At 40.1% G+C, this 19,749-nt stretch overlaps 1 protein-coding gene across 1 annotated transcript in view; it reads right to left on the reverse strand.

Moving 5' to 3' along the window:
* Positions 1-2,939: 2,939 nt before the first annotated feature.
* The window catches only part of AP1S3 (adaptor related protein complex 1 subunit sigma 3), a 53,634-nt gene continuing 36,824 nt past the window's right edge, over positions 2,940-19,749 (reverse strand). The window contains exons 2-5 of the mRNA XM_007459338.1: positions 18,310-18,488; positions 16,343-16,451; positions 8,499-8,636; positions 2,940-3,156 (exon numbers count right to left, since the gene is read on the reverse strand). Coding sequence (XP_007459400.1) covers positions 3,121-3,156; positions 8,499-8,636; positions 16,343-16,451; positions 18,310-18,488 — 462 coding nt within the window. The 3' untranslated portion in view covers positions 2,940-3,120. The remainder of the gene's footprint in view (positions 3,157-8,498; positions 8,637-16,342; positions 16,452-18,309; positions 18,489-19,749) is intronic.

The following is a 19,749-nucleotide window of genomic DNA, read 5'->3' on the forward strand; positions in this document are numbered from 1 at the left end:
CATGCTAACAACAGCAAAAGCCCACATTAACTCACACAATTGCATAAATGCTCTCTTTACCACCCTCCATGGAAACACTCACTATTTTCCAAAGGAATGAGTAAAAATTACCACTTTGGAATAATACTATTAGTTAAACAAAGGACATGTCAATGACATGAAAACAACTCTATCTAATCTAGAAGACGATTTAAGTCTACCCTTGTTAGGAACTATGCTGTTAAGCCCTAAAGGTAAATGTTTAGAATATTCAATAAGGATTTAAAAAAAAAAATAATGACCCTCCCTTCACAAATTATTGAGTCATTGGCTTGCTTACTCACATTCCAGAGCATCTACTGAACTTAATTTAAAATTGCAGGGACCATGTGAAAAAAATATATTAACATTTACCAGTGCCACAATGAATGAGCCTGCGCTCTAGAGCCCGCAAACCACAACTACTGAGCCTGCATGCCACAGCTACTTAAGCCCACACGCCTAGAGCCTGTGCTCAGCAACAAGAGAAGCCACCGCAATGAGAAGCCCACGCACCACAACAAAGTGTAGCCCCCACTCTCCCCAACTAGAGAAAGCCTGAGCGCAGCAATGAAGATCCAATGCAGCCAAAAATAAATAAATAAATTTTTTAAAAAATTCACTTGATTTATCATAAGAAATGTCAACTTTATATTTGTTAATGAAAGAAAAGGAGTTAGTAGATTTAAAGGGTGATTGAGTCATTAACTACATGTAAAGAGATCAGATTATCAAAATGTGGGTGAATGGTGAGAAAAAAGCCAATAGGAGCAAAACAATAAATTTTCTTCTCTCATTTGCTGTCACCTGCTTATGAAGTTCCACCTTGATAGGTAATTGCCTAGAAAATGAACAGGTTATATTAGAAGGACTTCACCAAGAATTATGGGTAGCAATTTCAGGCATAAAATCTGATTTAAAAAAAAAATTATATTCATAAAAACATGCTCAAGTTCCTCAATAAAAAACTTTAAAAAAAATGAAGAGGTTATATATTAGAAGGACGTCAACAAGAATTATGGGTAGCAATTTCAAGCATAAAATCTGATTTAAAAAAAAAACTATATTCATAAAAACACGCTGAAGTTCCTCAATAAAAAACTTAAAAAAATTTTATTTGGAAGTTTTTATACAAGTTTAATATTTATTATCTTTCCTTTCCCTTGCTGGTTTTATTACAATTATATGATATAAAGAAAACATAATAACAATTATAAGATATAAAGAAAACATAATGATTATTTTCACCGAAGTCCATGTAAGATGTCCCCCAAATCCCTCAGATTTACCCCAGAGTGCCATATCATTATGTTCACACCCTATGTGTGCTGCTGACATGAAGCCTGAGGAGCCCCCGCTATAACTAGACAGTGTCTAATATGGAATTCCCCAGAATATATGTGGAGTACATTTGAATGAGATTCAATCAATACCTTCATCCAAAAATGGTGGAGAGCTTCAAAAGAACCAGAAAAACTTACATCAATTGACATAAAATTTATCTTTATACAGTGTTTTTTTAAAATAAAGAGTTCTGCCATATTAAAAAAAAAAAAAAGCTAAAGCACAAAATCAAAGATCTAAAGTAAACAAAGTGATAAAAACGACAAACTTCAATCTGACGCCCTAATTGTAAATACATGATTAATTTGAGGAAATATTAGATATTAAAAGCCCCATAATTACTTCATATACTAACCTGAAGTAGGTCCTTTTAATAATGGTTATAGTCTGGAGTTGGTCAATTTTTCCTCATGTTCTTCCACTCTTGTCTTGCCAACTTTCCCTAAATATGTCCGGCACGATGAATCAAAGAGGACATTTTCCCCTCACGTTGGATTCTCCAACAGCAAGCACACTCTTCTCTTAGGAAGAATACTAGAAGGTCCCTAACCACTGCAACATGATGACATTTGACCTCAAAACTAACATTGAAAATGCACAGGTAAGACATCAAGAGCGGGCCACCAGACAGAACAGTACAAGCTATTTCCCTAGAATGTCTGATCACTTCTACCACCTGGTTATATAGAACTTTCCAGGAAGCATGAATGCGACATAGTCACAATAATAGCAGTCAGCAGCAAATATTTTCTTTGGGAGATGAGGAAAGAAAAAGGAGGCAAGGCACCAACTATATAGGCTGCAATAATATTAAATGCTCCAAGAAAGCCTAATAAACAATGTCTTCAAATATATTAGATATACATGAAAACATACTGGAAACAAAAATCTCTCAAGCAACTAAGGGTGCTTGGAACATAGAAGATTATTAAAATAGTAGTATTAATAAGTATTATTGCTACTGTTATTAATCTTTATTATACTATTTTTATAGTAAGGGAAGTTATAGACACTTTTTCAGATGTCTCAAAACGTTAATAAATATATAGAGTTTGTACAAAACACAACCTTATTGGAATGCCCCTTATATTCAATTAAAAGGTAAAATTAAAACCTCAGCCTAGATAGCAGCTTCCAAGACATCAAAAACACTTAAGGCCTATACTATCTTTGGTTGCTGTCCTTAATTCCAGCCCTGAAAAATTAATGAATTCAGGACATTAAAATCAGATACACTGTATCTGGACTGAAATTACAGTATTAAGTGTATTTAAAATGTCTAACATCATGTATGAACTCTGAACTATTAACATAATTTTGAATCATTATACAATTAAAAAAGCTAAACATTTAGAAAAAGTATTATTGATATAAGATATACTTTACATTCAAAATCATGGATTATGACAATATAGTTTACACCCTGTCAGTAGAGGACCAAATGCAACAAAACACATTGCAATAAATTTATTTAAATTAGCTCAAAAACATGACATGGAGTTAAAACACTGCAAACAAACATTCAGCCTATTGAGCAATGAAGCAGTTGTTTTAACATCCAAGTAGTCATATACAGTATAATACAGACATGAATAATGATATAAATATATTATGTTAAACAACTTTAATTTTTGCTAATTAACAGAAAAATCCCTTTTACGTTATTTTTGGCATGGTGCCAGAGGCTCTGTCAAATAACTGGATGCAAGGCACAGGTTCACAACATGTAGCACTTGGAGTCTTCAAGTAGATGCATGGTTAAAACGTAGGCTTGTTCATGTATTCTTCCATTGTCTGAAAGAGAACCACAGATTACAGCCATTTTCCCTTAAACCACATCCTTTAGCAGACTGTGAAAATTCTTCATTCTCTTGTTTATTTTGCCATTAGAGGAAAGAAGGTTTTGTTTTTGTTTTTGTTTTTGTTTTGGCTGCACCACACAGCTTGTGGGATCTTAGTTCTCCGACCAGGGATTGAACCCAGGCCCACAGCAGTAAAAGTCCAGAGTCCTAACCACTGGACCACCAGGGAATTCCCAAAAAGAAGTTTTTGAAGTGTACATGGTCATAAATCTTTGCATTCTAATCAAGAAAGGTGGTTCAAAGTTTGAGTATAATTTGTATACACATCCATATGGCTGGAATTAAATAACTTTCAACAGAGAAATGGCTAAACTTGACCATAAAAGGAATGTCTGATAAGAGAAATGCTAAAGCAACAGCTGTGAAGCTATCACTGTTGACTTCAGAAAAATGTGCCTGCTAAAATAACCATGAGGACTACCTCCAGACACAGGTATTAGAGAAATTTGAATTGTATTTGTATAACGTATGTATTGTTACATACATACATAACATATGTATAATTACAGATACAGAACATCTTATTGCCAAGACATAAGGGATAAACAGACCATAATTCTTAAGAATTTCTTTAATGTATTTTGAAAAGGCTTTCCTCCAAAGTACATAAATTATGTTTCTTTTTTTTTTTTTTTTGCGGTACGCGGGCCTCTCACTGTTGTGGCCTCTCCCATTGCGGAGCACAGGCTCCGGACGCGCAGGCTCAGCGGCCATGGCTCACAGGCCCAGCCACTCCACGGCATGTGGGATCCTCCCAGACCGGGGCACGAACCCGTGTCCCCTGCATCGCAGGCGGACTCTCAACCACTGCGCCACCAGGGAAGCCCTAAATTATGTTTCTTCATCCTCCTCATAACTTACCAAGTTTGCTAACATGCCACAAGGCCCCAATTTTTTCCCAGTACTTTAAAAAAATGTTTAAATGGATTCACAACCACAGGCAGAGTTGAAAGTTACAGTCATGTTGCAAGCCCTTTATTATGCATGATGGATGGACTTCCTCTTCCACCCTCTCCTGTTATAAACATATGTTTGTGTAACAAGGCCCCTGGGTTGAATCAATCAGGGAGCTCAAGGGGCCAGCCTTTGGTAACACCCCTACCTCTTACATGGAAGTCACAGCGCTACCAGCAATGCTTAACCTGTTCTTAAGCTTGAACCCCAGGAGATGTGATTCACGTGCACCTGCCAGGGAAGACATCGACCAGTGTTGCCCAAAGAGACCGAGACCATGGCTAAGCAAGACTGCTCAGAAGATACTGGGGTTAGAAATCAGGTTTTCTGACTGTGTTCACCAGCTCTACTTAGAACTCCAGTCTTCCTCTGCTGAAAATACTTGTGGTCCATTATCCACACTTTCTTATAAACCTCTTACACCTCCTGGATGAGCACTGGCCAAGAGAAGCCCACACCTTAAGACCTCTGCCCTGTCTCTCCTCTTACAGATACTGCCCATGTCTGTCAACTTGGCAGGGGTATCACATTGGCCAGGGGCCCATGACTGTTTCTTGGTACCTAGACTTTAGCCCATTTAAAAGAGTATACAAAATTACAAATATAAAATTTGGTATAAATTTACTTAGAATGAGAAAAAAGTGAGAGTAGATTACAAATTTTTGTTTTTAATTACAAATATCGGGGCTTCCCTGGTGGCGCGGTGGTTGAGAGTCCGCCTGCCGATGCAGGGGACACGGGTTTGTGCCCCGGTCCGGGAAGATCCCCCATGCCGCAGAGCGGCTGGGCCTGTGATCCATGGCCGCTGAGCCTGCGCATCCGGAGCCTGTGCTCCGCAACAGGAGAGGCCCGCGTACCACACACACAAAAAAAAATTACAAATATCACAAAATCCAGAACAATAGCAGAATGGGTTTCATTCACTAAGTGCCTGACACACTTCCATAATATCTTATATATTCATTATATGGCCACAAATTCTTTGCAGCTGAGCTATCTTACCTTTGCAAATTTGACCATATCAGCCTGCAGCCTTAGAAGGGGTCTGGGCCAGGAAAGGTCCTGGAGTTGTCACTTCACTGGCTTCACAGTTCATTGGTCTCTAGCTATTGGCACTGCTTCACACCACCGGATAAGTCAATCTGCCTGAGACTGCGCTGGCTGCCCTTGCTGAGCTGTGCTGTTACTTAGAGTTACATGAGCCAATGACATATGAGGTTGCTACTTTCTTGGGCTTGCCCCTTTTAAAGGTTGGAACAGACTTTTAAGGCTGGCACAAACTTAAAGATCTCTGCCCTAGCCTTTCACAAGAGGACTAGGGTGTCTTGGGACCCCAGGTATCCATCCAGCACAGCAGTGTTTCTTGTGCATCCAGCACTATGCATGCTAAGAGTTTTTATTGCATTATGGTTTAACCTGGTTAAACCATAATGCAATAGCTGTTTAACATGGTTTGTGCTTTTAAGGGTGACAGTGTTGGGGTGCACCTAGCCAGTTCTCATGAATCCGCACATACACATACATATGAGGTATCCCATTGCTTGACCTAATGAGGTACCATTTGACCCTCCCTTCTTAACTTGCTTTCTTATTCTGTGGTCGGAACATCTTCTGTTTGTCGCCCCCACTGGTGATCCCAAGAATTGCAACCTCTGTATTTAAGGATCACTACCTTCTTTCCGTTTCTTTTTCCTTCTAATCATTTTTGCACCATTGTCCACAGGTACCTTCAAAATAAGGTACCTCTTAAAGTCATCCCCAACCAATTAAACTGTTCCTTTCTTTCCATATTATCAACATCTAGCCCCGGTACACTCAGAATAAGCTCTGAGCATTTAGGGCTTTAAGACTACGTATCTTCTTACTAAAAATGTAGAGACAGTTTTTTTATTCTAGAAAACTTTTATTGGGTAGAGGTCAGGGAAGAGTTCAGGGCCTACTCTGAGATTTTCAGTTGTGCTAAAAGTAAAAGCAATATTACAAAGGCCTCCCTTAAACTTAAGCAACTAAGTTTGTATTCAATACAAATACGTGCTCAGGTCCAAAGGACAGGGAAAAAAGAAAGCAATAATTTTTTCTCTTTATGCAATTATATTACTTGTGCCTATTCATATGCTCAACTGCTCTGACCAGATACACAAAGCAAACCATATATACAAAGTCAATTTTTCAAACAGCTCCCCAGACATTCATTGACTTAGCTGAAGGACCAGATCCCAAGAGAACATTGTTAACACTGTTTCTATTTGGCAGGTGTTGTGAATTCAGTGAAAGATTTAGAGGGCAGTCATGATACTGCCTGCTCACTATGGGGACACGGCAGCTAAATGGAGGGTCCCCTTAGACCCACCTATCAAGACCTTCCACTCAATCACCAGGGACACCAGGGAATGACCAATTAATGTTTAATTGTGAAAGGCCTCTCTCTTGAAATAGCAGGCAATACCTGCTTCCCAGATTTAAATGGAACTAGAAGCACCAGATAACCCGCAAGCCCTTTAAAATTCTACTTCCTACAGAAGGGAAATTCAAAATAACCCAGGTGTATCTTGGCCCTAATTCAAGGAGCTTTAATTACTGAAGTGCCCAAGACCCTGTTCAATGTCTGTTTCTCCTATAACGTGATTCCACAGTAAGGACCCTGAGGATAGAATTATAAATAACCCGCTGGCATATTTTAAGAAAGGTTATGTAGAATTTCCAAACCACTGATTTCTCAAGTACCTTGTGAAATTCCCTTCCTGTGTCATCTGGAGACAGCCAAGTGAACATCAGAAAGTTTAAATGCATTTTTTGGAGGTGATAACGTGTCTAGAAATAAATGCATCAGCTTCCTAACAGGCAAGCACAGAGGCTCAGGGGTACCCTGTATCTTTCTCGGTATCCATTCACCTGAGGACTGGTTCCCTAGATGGGCAGGAGCTAGTAATCAGCTCAAAGATGTGCCAAAACTGTTGCTTGGAAGTCATGTCTAATGTTTTAGTAACTGAAGCAGGCTCTTATTTCCAAACAGCAGCAAGAATGGCTTTAATGCCAATTTTTAAAAGACACTTGATAATGCTCTGGAATCTTCTGACCAGCTATCATGAAAATAGAAAGATAGATTCAATGATACTGTGAGAAGAACCTAGAGGTGGCAGAGCTGGGGTAGAAGCCAGGTCCCCAAAGGCATGCTTGAGCAGGGGCTGGTCAGATCATCTCATTTGGGAGGGCAAAGTTCAGTGGGGTGAAGCGCCCTTTCTCACAGTGCCCACGGGAGGACTGAAGGGGTTAATGTAGGTACATTCCGTTATTAAGGACAATGCAAATCTGGACTGTATCTACAAGAGAAGCCCCAGTGTATTTTATATAAGTATCACAGAGTCAGGAACATGACCAAACGGCTGCTGCAGGGCCCATTTATCCCTTGACAAGCAAGCCACAGAATTCCCAATTTATTTATGCAAATAGGAGCACACATACAGCCTCCCAGGAAGGTAGGACATTTTAATTAATATGATGATCACCATCTTCAATAATAAAGCTCTAGTATCCCTGGCAAGTAAAATAATGATGTATTGCTATTCTCCTTTCCCAGGTCAGCACAGATATTTTAATGAAAGGTTTTTTATACCTCCCATAAAATTATTCTTGAAAAGAATAGCACCAAGTATGTAATCCCTTTTCGATAGTGTGGTATCCTCACTGAAAAGCTCAGACATGAAGAACAAAGACTCTGGAGCCCAATTACCTGGGTTCAAATCTCTATCCCATGCGTACTAGCTGTGTGACGTTGAGCAGTCATTAAACCTCTCTGTGTCTTAGTTTACTCATCTTTAAAATGAGGGTAACAATATACCTACCTCTTAGAGTTGCTGTGATAACTAAATAAGTTAATACACGTAACTTACTTAGAAACTGCACCCTGGGACTTCCCCAGTGGTCCAGTGGTAAAGAATCCTTCCAATGCAGGGGACTCGGGTTTGACCCCTGGTCGAGGAAGTAAGATCCCACATGCCACGGGGCAACTAAGCCTGTGCACCACAACTACTGAGCCTGCGCGTCTCAACTAGAGCCTGCGTGCTGCAAACTACAGAGCCCATGCGCTCTGGAGCGCACGTGCCACAACGAAAGATACCGCATGCTGCAACTAAGACCCAATGCAGCCGAAAATTTTAAAACTAAAATAAAAATTAAAAAATAAAGAATTTACCTTAAAAATAAAAACTGTACCCAGCACAGAGTAAACACCCAGTGTCAGTCAATCTATCACCACTACCACCATCGCCATCACAGCACCACCATCATCTTTTCCCAGGGCATGAGAAACTGTGTACTGACCTCCTGTAACATATCAGAATCCTCAATGGCTTTAACAGCAGATTTCTTGGATGTTTCCTGAATTTCTCCACCGATTATAAACTCATCCAGGATAAAATAAGCTTTTTCAAAATTAAAGATAATATCTAGCTCGCAGACCTGGTAAGACAAAAATTAATATTTTGATAAACTCGCAGTAGTATTAGGGGAAACATGGGCCAGTGATTCAAGATTTTCAACAGTGACACCCATGTGGCACACCAAAGATAAAAATATCAGATGGTATTTTAAAGCCAGAAAAGTAGAACTATGGAAATCCAGGCCCTGAATAAAAGTAAAACCACATTCTATTAAAGCAGAGCATGTCCTTAGATAATATTGTTTAATGTCACAACAGGAAATTTGAGACTCAGTCCAGGAGTGAAGCTGCCCAGCTCACCTCTCCATCCGCACAGATAAAAGCTGAGCCGCCACTGCATTTCAGGCACGAGGCCAGTGCTTCGTTGCTCCGGCCCTCTGGTCTGTAAATTTGGCTCCTAGCTTTAGAAATCTCAGAAGCTCATTCTTCAGAGGCAAATTAGCTCAATTGTGTTAATTTTTCTCAAAATTATATCCCAGGCCAGTGATTCTCAAACTACAGAGTATATCCCAATCACCCAGAAAGCTCATTGAAACACACACTACTGGGCCCTACCCTGGAGTTTCCGATTCAGTAGGTCTGGGTAAAGCCCGACAGTCTGAACTTCTCATGGGTTCCCAGGTGATGCTTATGATGCTGGTGTGGGGACCACACGTCAAGAACCGCTACCACTGTCACAGACCAAAGCAGAGTCTGATAGATTTGGTTAAATGTAGCAAGTAGCAAGGCCATTCCCCATAATCCAAATAAGGCTCAATTCCAATGCTTCAACCAGACAGCCACTCAGGCACCATCCCTGCTGTTTCCCTTCTCACATATTCCTCAACTCTCGCTTTCCATACCTTACGGATGGTCTGCTCACTGAAAGTTTTCAGTCCTCTCCCACCTTTATGGCTCAACAGCATCTGATACACTTCACCCAACCCTTGCTTGAAAATCTGTTCTTGCTTGCACCCTGATGTTGGCGATACCACTCAGTGCCCATTTTCCTCCTCCATCTCTGATGGTCCTTCTCAGGCTCTTTGGATGATCTATCTCCCCCCGGAAACTTGCATTCATTTAAGAAGTATTTACAAAATGCTTGGGACACATCAATCGGCAAAACAAACATCTCTGCAGCAGGTTGCTTACATTCTAGGGACCCACCTTCTTCCTAAAGACTGGTGCTTCCCAAGAGAGCCTCTTCTGTTTGCAACACATACATTCTCCTAGATGATCTCATTGACGCTCTACAAGCTGGGTCTTCCATGCAGGTGGCTTAACAAAGTGAGACCTTTATCTGGGCCTGATCTCTGTCTGCAGCGCGAATCCAATGTTTTCATCCACTAACCAGACATTTCTGCCTGGATATCCTCAGTCTACATCCCCGTATTCCAAACTGAATCAAGCATATTCTTTTCCCTTTAGTTCCTATTTTGCTTAGTAGCTGCAAGCTCTACCTCGTGGCTCAATCTAATTCATTCTACAGTTCAGCTTAAGTTCCCCTCCCTCTCATTCCTCTCTCCCCGTTGATCTCATGCCTCTCAAGTTGATCACCAATTTGTACGGATTCCATCTTGTAAATAAACCCCTAACCTCTTGTCCATTTCCGCCACTACTCAGGCCTGCAACGTATCTCGCTTGGGGTGCTGCAGTGACTTTCTAGGTGGTGTCTACCCACGTGAGGCCAATGACCACTAGCACTTTGCTAAAATGCTGATCTGGGTCCTTTCCTGGGTGAGGTCTTCTGTTCAGGACAGTTTTGATTCCTCAGCATGGCATATAGGAATCTTTACAGCCCAGCTCTCTGGCTTCCTGTGCTGGTACCCACACCATGCTAAAGCTACACATTCCACAAACTCACCCCGTTCTTTCATGCCTTTACCCTTTGCACATTCCAGAAATTCCTGGAATGTTCCAAATGTCTTTTCCTTTATTCTGCTGGCAAAATCAAACTCATTTTTCAAGGCCAAGTTCAGAAGGTATGAGCACAATGATTCCCCCAAATCCTCTTTTCTCACATAGAGATTCTGCATCACTTCCTTTATGTTATCTTCCATCTTGTGTGCCCAAGTATACGCTTACTTATCAATCACTTCCCCTTGTATTGTGAGCTCAGGTACAGAAATTGTCTTAGTCATCCATATACCTCTGGAACCTGGCACATAGTAGGATGCAATAAATGTTCTCAGGATAAATGAATGAGTTGGCCACCATACAGGCCTTATTTTTATGATGCTGGGGACTAATGGCTTCCCAGATCGACAATCCTATGACTTTACATACAATGGATGTCAATATTTTAACAAATTGCTCCATATATTTAGGATTTAGGTCAATAAACTTGCAGATTCTCCAAGGAAAATGGTTTATATTGACAGATCCAACTGAATCTAGAAGCATAAGAATAAGTACAAAACCACTATAATAAATGGCCAGCTCAGAAAAACTAATCTAATGAATCTGCAAAGGTTATGGTCTCTTCATTCATTAGAAAACAGCATCAAATCAACAAGAGTGTGTGTGTGTGTGTGTGTGTGTGTGTGTACACACACACAGCTAATTTCCCCCTCCCTACAGGGTCTCTTTCTCTCTCTCTCTCTCTCCACACATACACATACATATATGTGTAAAACCAGTTGAAAATAAGAGTCTATTCACTGGGACATGATACTATAATCCAGGACTTCCCCAGAACTTTAGGGTTCACTCTTGGGAACAACCATCAGAAAAAGGATAGCATCATAAAAGGAAATATTCTCAGCTTATAAACCCTTTTATTTCTAGAACACTCACTCCAGGAGTTGGAATGAGACTAGAATTGAGCTTCCCAGACAAAAATGTAGAGATCAGAGTACAGGTTAAAAGTACAACAATGGATTGGGAATAATATTTGCAACATATATAACAGAAAGGAAAGCATAGTATCCATGATATAGAAAGAATTCTCACGAATCCCTAAGATAAACACCACAACATAAAAAATCAAATAAAGGCTGTCAAGAAGCAATTAATAGACAAGGCAAGAAATGGAAAAGGTCAATGCACATCTAATAATATATACAGGCTCACTAGTAATCAGAAAAATGCAAATTGAATTAACGACCATCTGACTATTAAGAAGAGATAATATCCACTGCTGATTAAGTGTATGGATAAATAGGTACTCGCACTCACTGTTGGTGGAATTTGTAAATTTTATAGGCATTTTGAAGGCTCAAATTGTAGTGTCCATCAGTTTTAAATGTACAAATCCTTTGACCCAATAATTCTGCAAGGAATTTATTCCTATGCTATACCCAAACCATTGCATAATAATATATATTAATAACAAGGATGATGGCAGCATCATTTATAATAAAAATTGGAAACAACTCAAAAATCCAGCCGTAATGGAATTGCTTAAATAAAGTATGGTCTACCCCTACTTGTGTATCGTATTATATACCATGGGAATTCTATGCATAAAGTTGGAAAGAATTAAGTGGATTTCCATGGATAGACATGGAAATAGCTCTAAGATAGACTGGTGAGGGGAACAAAAGAAAGTTGCAGAATAATATGTATAATACCATTTTTTATTTAAAAAACTGTATACGTCTAGAAGGATATGTAAAAATATGTATTATTTTGCAATTTTAAACAATATAGATAAACAGAAAGAAAGCACAGTAGATTAGACATTCATGCACATTAAAGAAGGTACAAGAATTAAGCAGTTACCAGAGATCAGAAGAGGTGGGAAGTCAGGATTTATAGTAGCAAGAGCTGGGGAACCCCAGAGTTCGAGGCAGATGTAGACCAGGAATCCGGGACAGACAGGAACGTCATGAGAAGAAACGAGCAACCAGAATCCTGCAAAGTGAACTTGACAGACACTAATGCAAGTTCTCTGGGAACTTCTCATACCCCACTCTCCACTCTCCTAGCAGCAAGCCATCCCCAAGGCTGTAGGGCTCGCCAATGGCCACAGGGCAATTAATTTACTGCACCTAGTTTCAATGGGTAGGGATAAGGTTAGGTAATATGCAAAGCCAGATTAACACACACACACACACACACACACACACCTTGATTATACAGTTGCTATCTCCAGATCATAAGGGAAATGGCTACACACGTTCTACTGGCCGAATAGAGAATGTTACAAACAAGCAAGTCATTCACATACAGCAACTTCAAAATACTATTCTATTTGCTATTAAGCCTAACCCCGAGGGGTTATTGTACCTGAGAGTAAGAAGAGAAAACACCTCAGAACCTGAGACATAACGTAGATTTCCTCAGCTACTGTCTAATTACTCAAATACTACCTCTAATTTTACCTTCAGGGCGCTGCCCCAGTATATCAGAAATGTACCCTTGATGCTCAGATGACTGCACTCCATCTAATTACGCAAAAGCACATGGCTTCTGTGTTAATAAACACATCAGCCTCTTTCCTTATTTTTTCTCATTTTCTCATGTCTCTCTATTCTGGAAGAAAGCTTATAAAAGGAAAAAACAGTGGTAATTTAATGTTACCTTTGATCTCCTAGCCTTGTGCTTTACTACAATTTTACTATAATTTGGCTTGAGGGACTTCTGTTATAGCATAATACATGATGTAGTGAGATTATTTCTGGCATCTAAATAACTAAATCATTTTGGATAGAATTTAAGAAGAAACTTCCCTTACTGAATTCTGTTCTAAAGTAAGTAAAAAAAGTTCAAGTTATGTACAGCAAATGCATAAAAAGATGTATAAAATAATAATGCAAAGTACAGTTACATAGCGATTGACAGTTTATAAGTATTGTTAATTACACTATGTCTTTGATCCTCATAATAGCCCCCATGACATTAGCAGAGTAAATATTTCTATTCAACTTTTTGAATGTCATTTTTCTTATCTGTGAAATAGAGATCTATGATGAGTCAAATCATGGGTTTGGTGAGAAAGCCAGCTGACACCAGGATCCAGCAGGACATAGAGCACCCCTCACCTGACAACAAGAAAACTCCCTGAATCAAGACAGAACCTCTCGGGCTTCCCTGGTGGCGCAGTGGTTGAGAGTCCGCCTGCCAATGCAGGGGACACGGGTTCGTGCCCCGGTCCGGGAGCCCACGTGCCGCGGAGCGGCTGGGCCCTGTGAGCCATGGCCACTGAGCCTGCGCGTCCGGAGCCTGTGCTCCGCAACGGGAGAGGCCACAGCAGTGAGAGGCCCGCATACTGCAAAAAAAAAAAAAAAAAAAGACAGAACCTCTCCAGCACAGCAACCTCTGCACCATCTGGGTGCATCAGTAAAACCTCACATAACAGCCTGTAATGGGAAAATATGGCAGGTGTCGAAGTCCTCAAACTGACCCTTATCTACTGTGAGACTCTGAGGCATTGACTCTTAGCCTCTATAAACTGGGCTTCATGCTACTTACTGAAGACCAAAAGATTAACTAGTTAATCCTTGTAAATCTCCTGGGAATTGAAAAGTGCTAAAAAATAAAAATAAAAATAAATTAGTAGCCAGAGATTTTGATTTATCTGTCATAGGAAGGTAATATTTTCTAGTCTTATGAGAAACTCAGTGCAGAGTTTTTTTCTGGGATAATATAAGGGCAAAATTCAAGGAAACCTTCAGGATTAACACAAGAGGAAAAGAAAACCAAAGAGAAATATATCACTCCTGAGACAATGTCATAAGAATCAGTATTGCTGGGCTTACTCATCACAGTTAATTAATAAGAATTGAACATGTACTGGGCACAGAGGCTTGAACTGCTCTTAGCTGCTCTTAGCTTAATGAAAGATTCACTGAATTTTTTTAGTGAATTAAATTTTGGTCCATGACAAAGACAGAGCTTCTAAAGGTATGCCAAAACAGGATGAAAAATTAATAGTATTAGAGAAATAGGAATGCATCCTGATTCTGCTGACACTTTAACTGGGCTTAGAATTAGTGAAGTTGATTCAAATTCTCTTGAGAAAGCAACGTGTTCTGAAATATCTGATATTTGGTCAGATGAGATTGAGATAAAATTCAATCCCAATTCACATTATCACAGTTGGATAAATCTAAGAAAACACAACAGGTCAAACCAGAGTACGGAAATGAGGGGGAAAAGGCAGGCTATGGGAATCTCCGGGCCTCAGGAGAACTCTTTCAGAGCTTTGCTAAAGGCCAAGTCTGCGGTTTATTACAAAAGAAAGTACTGCAATGTCAGAATTCCTCTGAAAAAATTGAAAGTATAAAATTAAATAATCTCAGGTTTGAAAACTTGCCACTATATATTTGCAAATCTCTCTTTAACAAAAATGAAAATAAACTTGGTGAACCAGGAGAGAGCAAAAGAAAAATGGTCTTTTTTTTTTTGCGGTACGCGGGCCTCTCACTGCTGTGGCCTCTCCCGTTGCGGAGCACAGGCTCCGGACGCGCAGGCTCAGCGGCCACGGCTCACGGGCCCAGCCGCTCCGCGGCACGTCGGATCTTCCCGGACTGGGGCACAGAACCCTTGTACCCTGCATCGGCAGGCGGACTCTCAACTACTGCGCCACCAGGGAAGCCCTGTCTTATTATTTCTATACGCTGACCAACAAACTGAAATCTCTGAAGCAATATTTAGGTCTTATAATGTAACTTACAAAGACAAAAAAAAGAAGAATCAAAGAGAGGGCGAGAGGGAGGGAAAATTATTTCAGAAACCTTTCAGGTACTCATCCTTGTGAAAACTGTTGCAACAAATCTGACAAAACCTTAGTCAATACTTCAACTGCTGTTCATTCCACTATATAGAATACAGTACAGAAAACTCTTCGGAAAGCAAATTCTCTTAACAGCATTTAATAAAAAACTTCAGAGGGCTTCCCTGGTGGCGCAGTGGTTGAGAGCCCGCCTGCCGATGCAGGGCACACGGGTTCGTGCCCCGGTCCGGGAAGATCCCACATGCCGCGGAGCGGCTGGGCCTGTGAGCCATGGCCGCTGAGCCTGCGCGTCCGGAGCCTGTGCTCCGCAACGGGAGAGGTCACAGCAGTGAGAGGCCCGCGTACCGCAAAAAAAAACCAAAAAAACAGTATGAGAATTAGCAGAACTCAGTGTCAGGGCAAAATAAAGAGGAGTGGATTTAAAGAAAGCATTGCACTGAGCCAGGGTCCAGTGCTGCAGAGAGGTTAAGGCAGGTGAAGAGTAAAGCAGCATCACTGGTGTTGACCATTATGATTTCCTTGGAGGAGTAAAGGTGAAGCCAGGCCATAAGCTGCCGCAGAGTGACTGTGTCCTGGGGATCAGGGCACCTCGTAGGGTGTATTACTTGGCAGTAAATGCATGGAGATTGAATAGCAATGTGAAGGAAAAGGTTTTGTTTGTCTGGTGTTGTTTTTTTCTTATGTATAAATAATATTAAAGAACACTTGAAGCTTAGTAAAAGAAACCAGAGAGAGGATAAAAAGGCACAATAGAAAAGAGAAGACAGTCAGTGGGGAGTAAAGGACAAAATATCAAGGAATCCTTCACAATTAAATTCTAGTTTATTGAAACAAGGTGTCTAGTGTGGCTGTGGTCTGGACACACACACACCACCTGCCTCTGGAAAGCTCTGGATCTTCCATTTACTAAGAATTACAGGAAAGGGGGAAAGCGTTGCATTCTGATCCTCAGCGCAAATGCAGTTCATATTTTAGACTTGAGAGAGAGAAGGAATGTGAAACCAGACAGAACTGAAGTCAAAGCTGGGGTGGAGACTGACTCGTTCTAGAGACCAGGACACCACTTACATTTCCAAAGTATTTGTCCAGCAACTCCACATAACGATGCACAATCTCTAGTGTCAAGAGCTCATTGTCCTGATTTTCTACTGCACAGCAAAAATATAAACTAGCATACCTTGAAAAGAAAAGAAGATAACATAAAATATAATGACACATTACACAACCTAAAGATGGTTTTTTCCATGAATATGCAGTTACCGCTTCCTCTCCAGGGATTATTCCTGCCCACATTCAAGAGGGAAATCATTATTCATCATATCCAATAGCCTCCCAAAATGTAAAATAGAATATATAAAAAATATGGTGGGGATTGGGTTACTTCTGTTAATTATGTGAAAGGTCCTCAAAACTTTACCTTGAGGAGCTGTGATCAGGGGACACAGAGTCCTTTGGCCCATGGTAATCAGGGTGCCTGTTCATGCCCCTCCCTGGATTGTGAATTGTCCTTTCTAAACTCCAGAGCCCTGACCAAGGGGCCCAGGGGCCCATGTGCCCACCCTCTTACTTCATACTTCATACTGTAGTGTGTCTGTCTCTTACTTCATACTGTACTGTAGTGTGTCTCCCATCCTCAGCTTATCATGTCCTCCCCACCATGTGTTTCTTCTGCCTCAAATACCCTCCTCACCCCATACATGTGGCTCACTCCTACTTCTTCTGTAGCTCTGAGCTTGGATGTCCTTTCCTCCAGGAAATCTCTGTCCTCTCTGACTGCACTGGATGCCCCTGCTATGCATTCCTGTGCCTCCCTCACAGAGCATCCAGAGCTCTTCATTCCGTATTTCATGGCTTGTCTCTCCCCCACTAAATCAATGGCTTCCCAAAGGCAGGTACTGAGTCTGCGTTGTTCACCGTCGTTTACCCAGTAGTTATAGATAGCTGCTGAGAGAACTGCTGAAGCCTATTCTTCAGGTAATGGTTTAAATCACAGTTGAACCCCAAGTTGTAGAAACCAGGCAGAGAGTAGGGACAAGCCTTTTGTCGGCAAGGATTTCCTGGGACTCTGTCTTTTTATCCCTGGGGTGCTTATTACTATAAGGGCCTTTGCTGACGTCTCCCACGATGCTAGTACAAAAAGTTTTGACCTTGGGCCCAGCAAGAGAAGCTTGGTCCAGGCACTTCCTGGTAATTTACTCCATTGAATACAGCCTTTGATGTTACCTCTTTCCCCTTCCAGTTTTATAAACACACCTTGTGAGAGCCTTTGTAATGTGTGTTTTCCCTCTGAAAGTTGCAGTATGATGTTGGATGCAGGGTCAGATCGGCTGTGTTCTGGTCCTGGTTTAGGCATCAGTTATCTGGGTCTTTATGAGCAAAATGACTTTACCTCTCAGGGCCTGTTTCCTCACCTAGAAATTGAGGTCCCTTTCTAGTATGGTCTTGCCATGGCAAGTAGGTCAGTAAAGAGAGGATATACAGTCTTTAAAGTCAGAAAAATCTGGATTTGAATCCTGGCTCTGCTGATTACCACTCAATTACTGTGACTGGGGACTGATTACTTAAACTCTCTGTGGCTTCAGTTTCCTCATCTGCAAACGTGAATAATAAAGAGCTGCCCATCTCTCTATCATGTTAACCTTTTTTCCATAGCATTTGTTACTGTTTTGTTTGCTTAACAGACGAATAAGTTCCAAGAGAGCAGGAATTTTCTGTGTCTTGTTTGCTACTGTATATGCACAGTCATTAGAACAGTGCTAGAAATATAATAGATGCTCATAATTTCTTGAATGCATGTGTGCATTATCAACACATAAATTAAGTATCTAGAATAAGTATCTAGAACCCGTCCTGGCATATGGAAAGCCTTTCAATAAATGAGAGTTCTCTTCTCTTTAGTCTACTCGTGCAAACATTTGGCCTCCAGCCTTCAAAGATTTCAGTAAATGATAGAATTGGTGTTGCAATCTAAAATGCTCAGGACTAAACAAACCAAATAGTAATAAGAGATTCAGTTCTCATGAAGTTACTCACACCTTTTATAAACAAGTTTTAGCTCCTTCCAGTCAACAAAACTGCTTGTCCTCTGACCACGAGACAGAATAATCTGCACAACTTCCCGGGTAATCTTTTTCCTTTCCTTGTCAGGGAGAGTCGTGTACCATTTCTGCAGCCGTAATTTCCCTTGTCGACTGAACAGCAATATGAAATGAATCTAGAAAAAATTAAGGAGAGAAAAAAAAAAAACAGAATTTAGTGAGTCAAATCATTCTACCATAGATATTAAAATACAGCAGCAGGGTTTACAAAGGATTATTCTGAACCGAGGAAAAAAATAATTACCAGCATGAAAACTATCCCCTCTGACAATTACATTTAACCCCAAAAGAACAAAGAAATGTACACACCACAAACATAGCTTATTTATACTATAGGAGAGAGGTAAGTTTTCTTTTACGAGTCACAAACTCATAGTGAGAAAAAATATATCAAGACAGAATAGAACTCTTTTGAGAAAATATTAAATTCTTCCTTCACAAGCCAAAAAAAAGTTAAAAACACTAGAAGGGTTTACTTTAAAAATTAAACTCTTGCTTCATATCACAAGTATAGAAACCAAATGATAATACAGACATAAAGAAGAGAAGTAAGGGAAGGAAATAAGGATAAAGCAAGGGGGAAAAGTGAGAAAACTAGAAGGGGACCATATTCTAATTTTTTTTTAAAAATTATATATATACTTAAGGTATACAGCATGATGATTTGGTATACATATACTTGGTGAAGTGATTACTATAGTCAAGCTAATTAACATATTATCAGCTCACACAGTTCTGTTTTTGTGTATGATGACAGCACCTGAAATATACTCTCTTAGCAAATTTCCTGCATTCAATACAGTATCAAACTATAGTCAGCATGCTGTACACCAGATCTCTAGATTTATTCATCTTACATAACTGCAACTTTGTTCCCATTGACCAACATCTCCCCATTTCTCCCACCTCCCCATCCCTTGTAACCACTGTTCTACTCTCTGCTTCTGTGAGTTTGATGTTTTTAGATTCCACATATAAGTAAGATCATGTAGTATCTGTGTTTCTGTGCCTGTCTTATTTCATTTAGCATGATGTCTTCTAGGTTCATCCACTTTGTTACAAATTATAGGATTTCCTTCTTTCTAAGGCTGAATAATATTCCATTGTATGTGTATGTACATATGTATATACATACACACAGCATACTTTATCCATTCGTCTGTCAATGGACAATTAGGTTGATTACATGTGTTAGCTATTGTGAATAACACTGCAATGAACATGGGAGTGCAGATATCTCTTTGAGAAACTGATTTCATTTCCTTTGGAAATATACCCAGAAGTAAGATTTCCCTTGGAAATATACCCAAAATACTATCATATGGTATTGCCATTTTTTTTTTTTTTTTTTTTTTTTTTTTTTTTTTTGTTTTGCGG

Source organism: Lipotes vexillifer, unplaced genomic scaffold, assembly GCF_000442215.2.
Source record: "Lipotes vexillifer unplaced genomic scaffold, Lipotes_vexillifer_v1.1 scaffold517, whole genome shotgun sequence".
Lineage (NCBI taxonomy): Eukaryota > Metazoa > Chordata > Mammalia > Artiodactyla > Lipotidae > Lipotes > Lipotes vexillifer.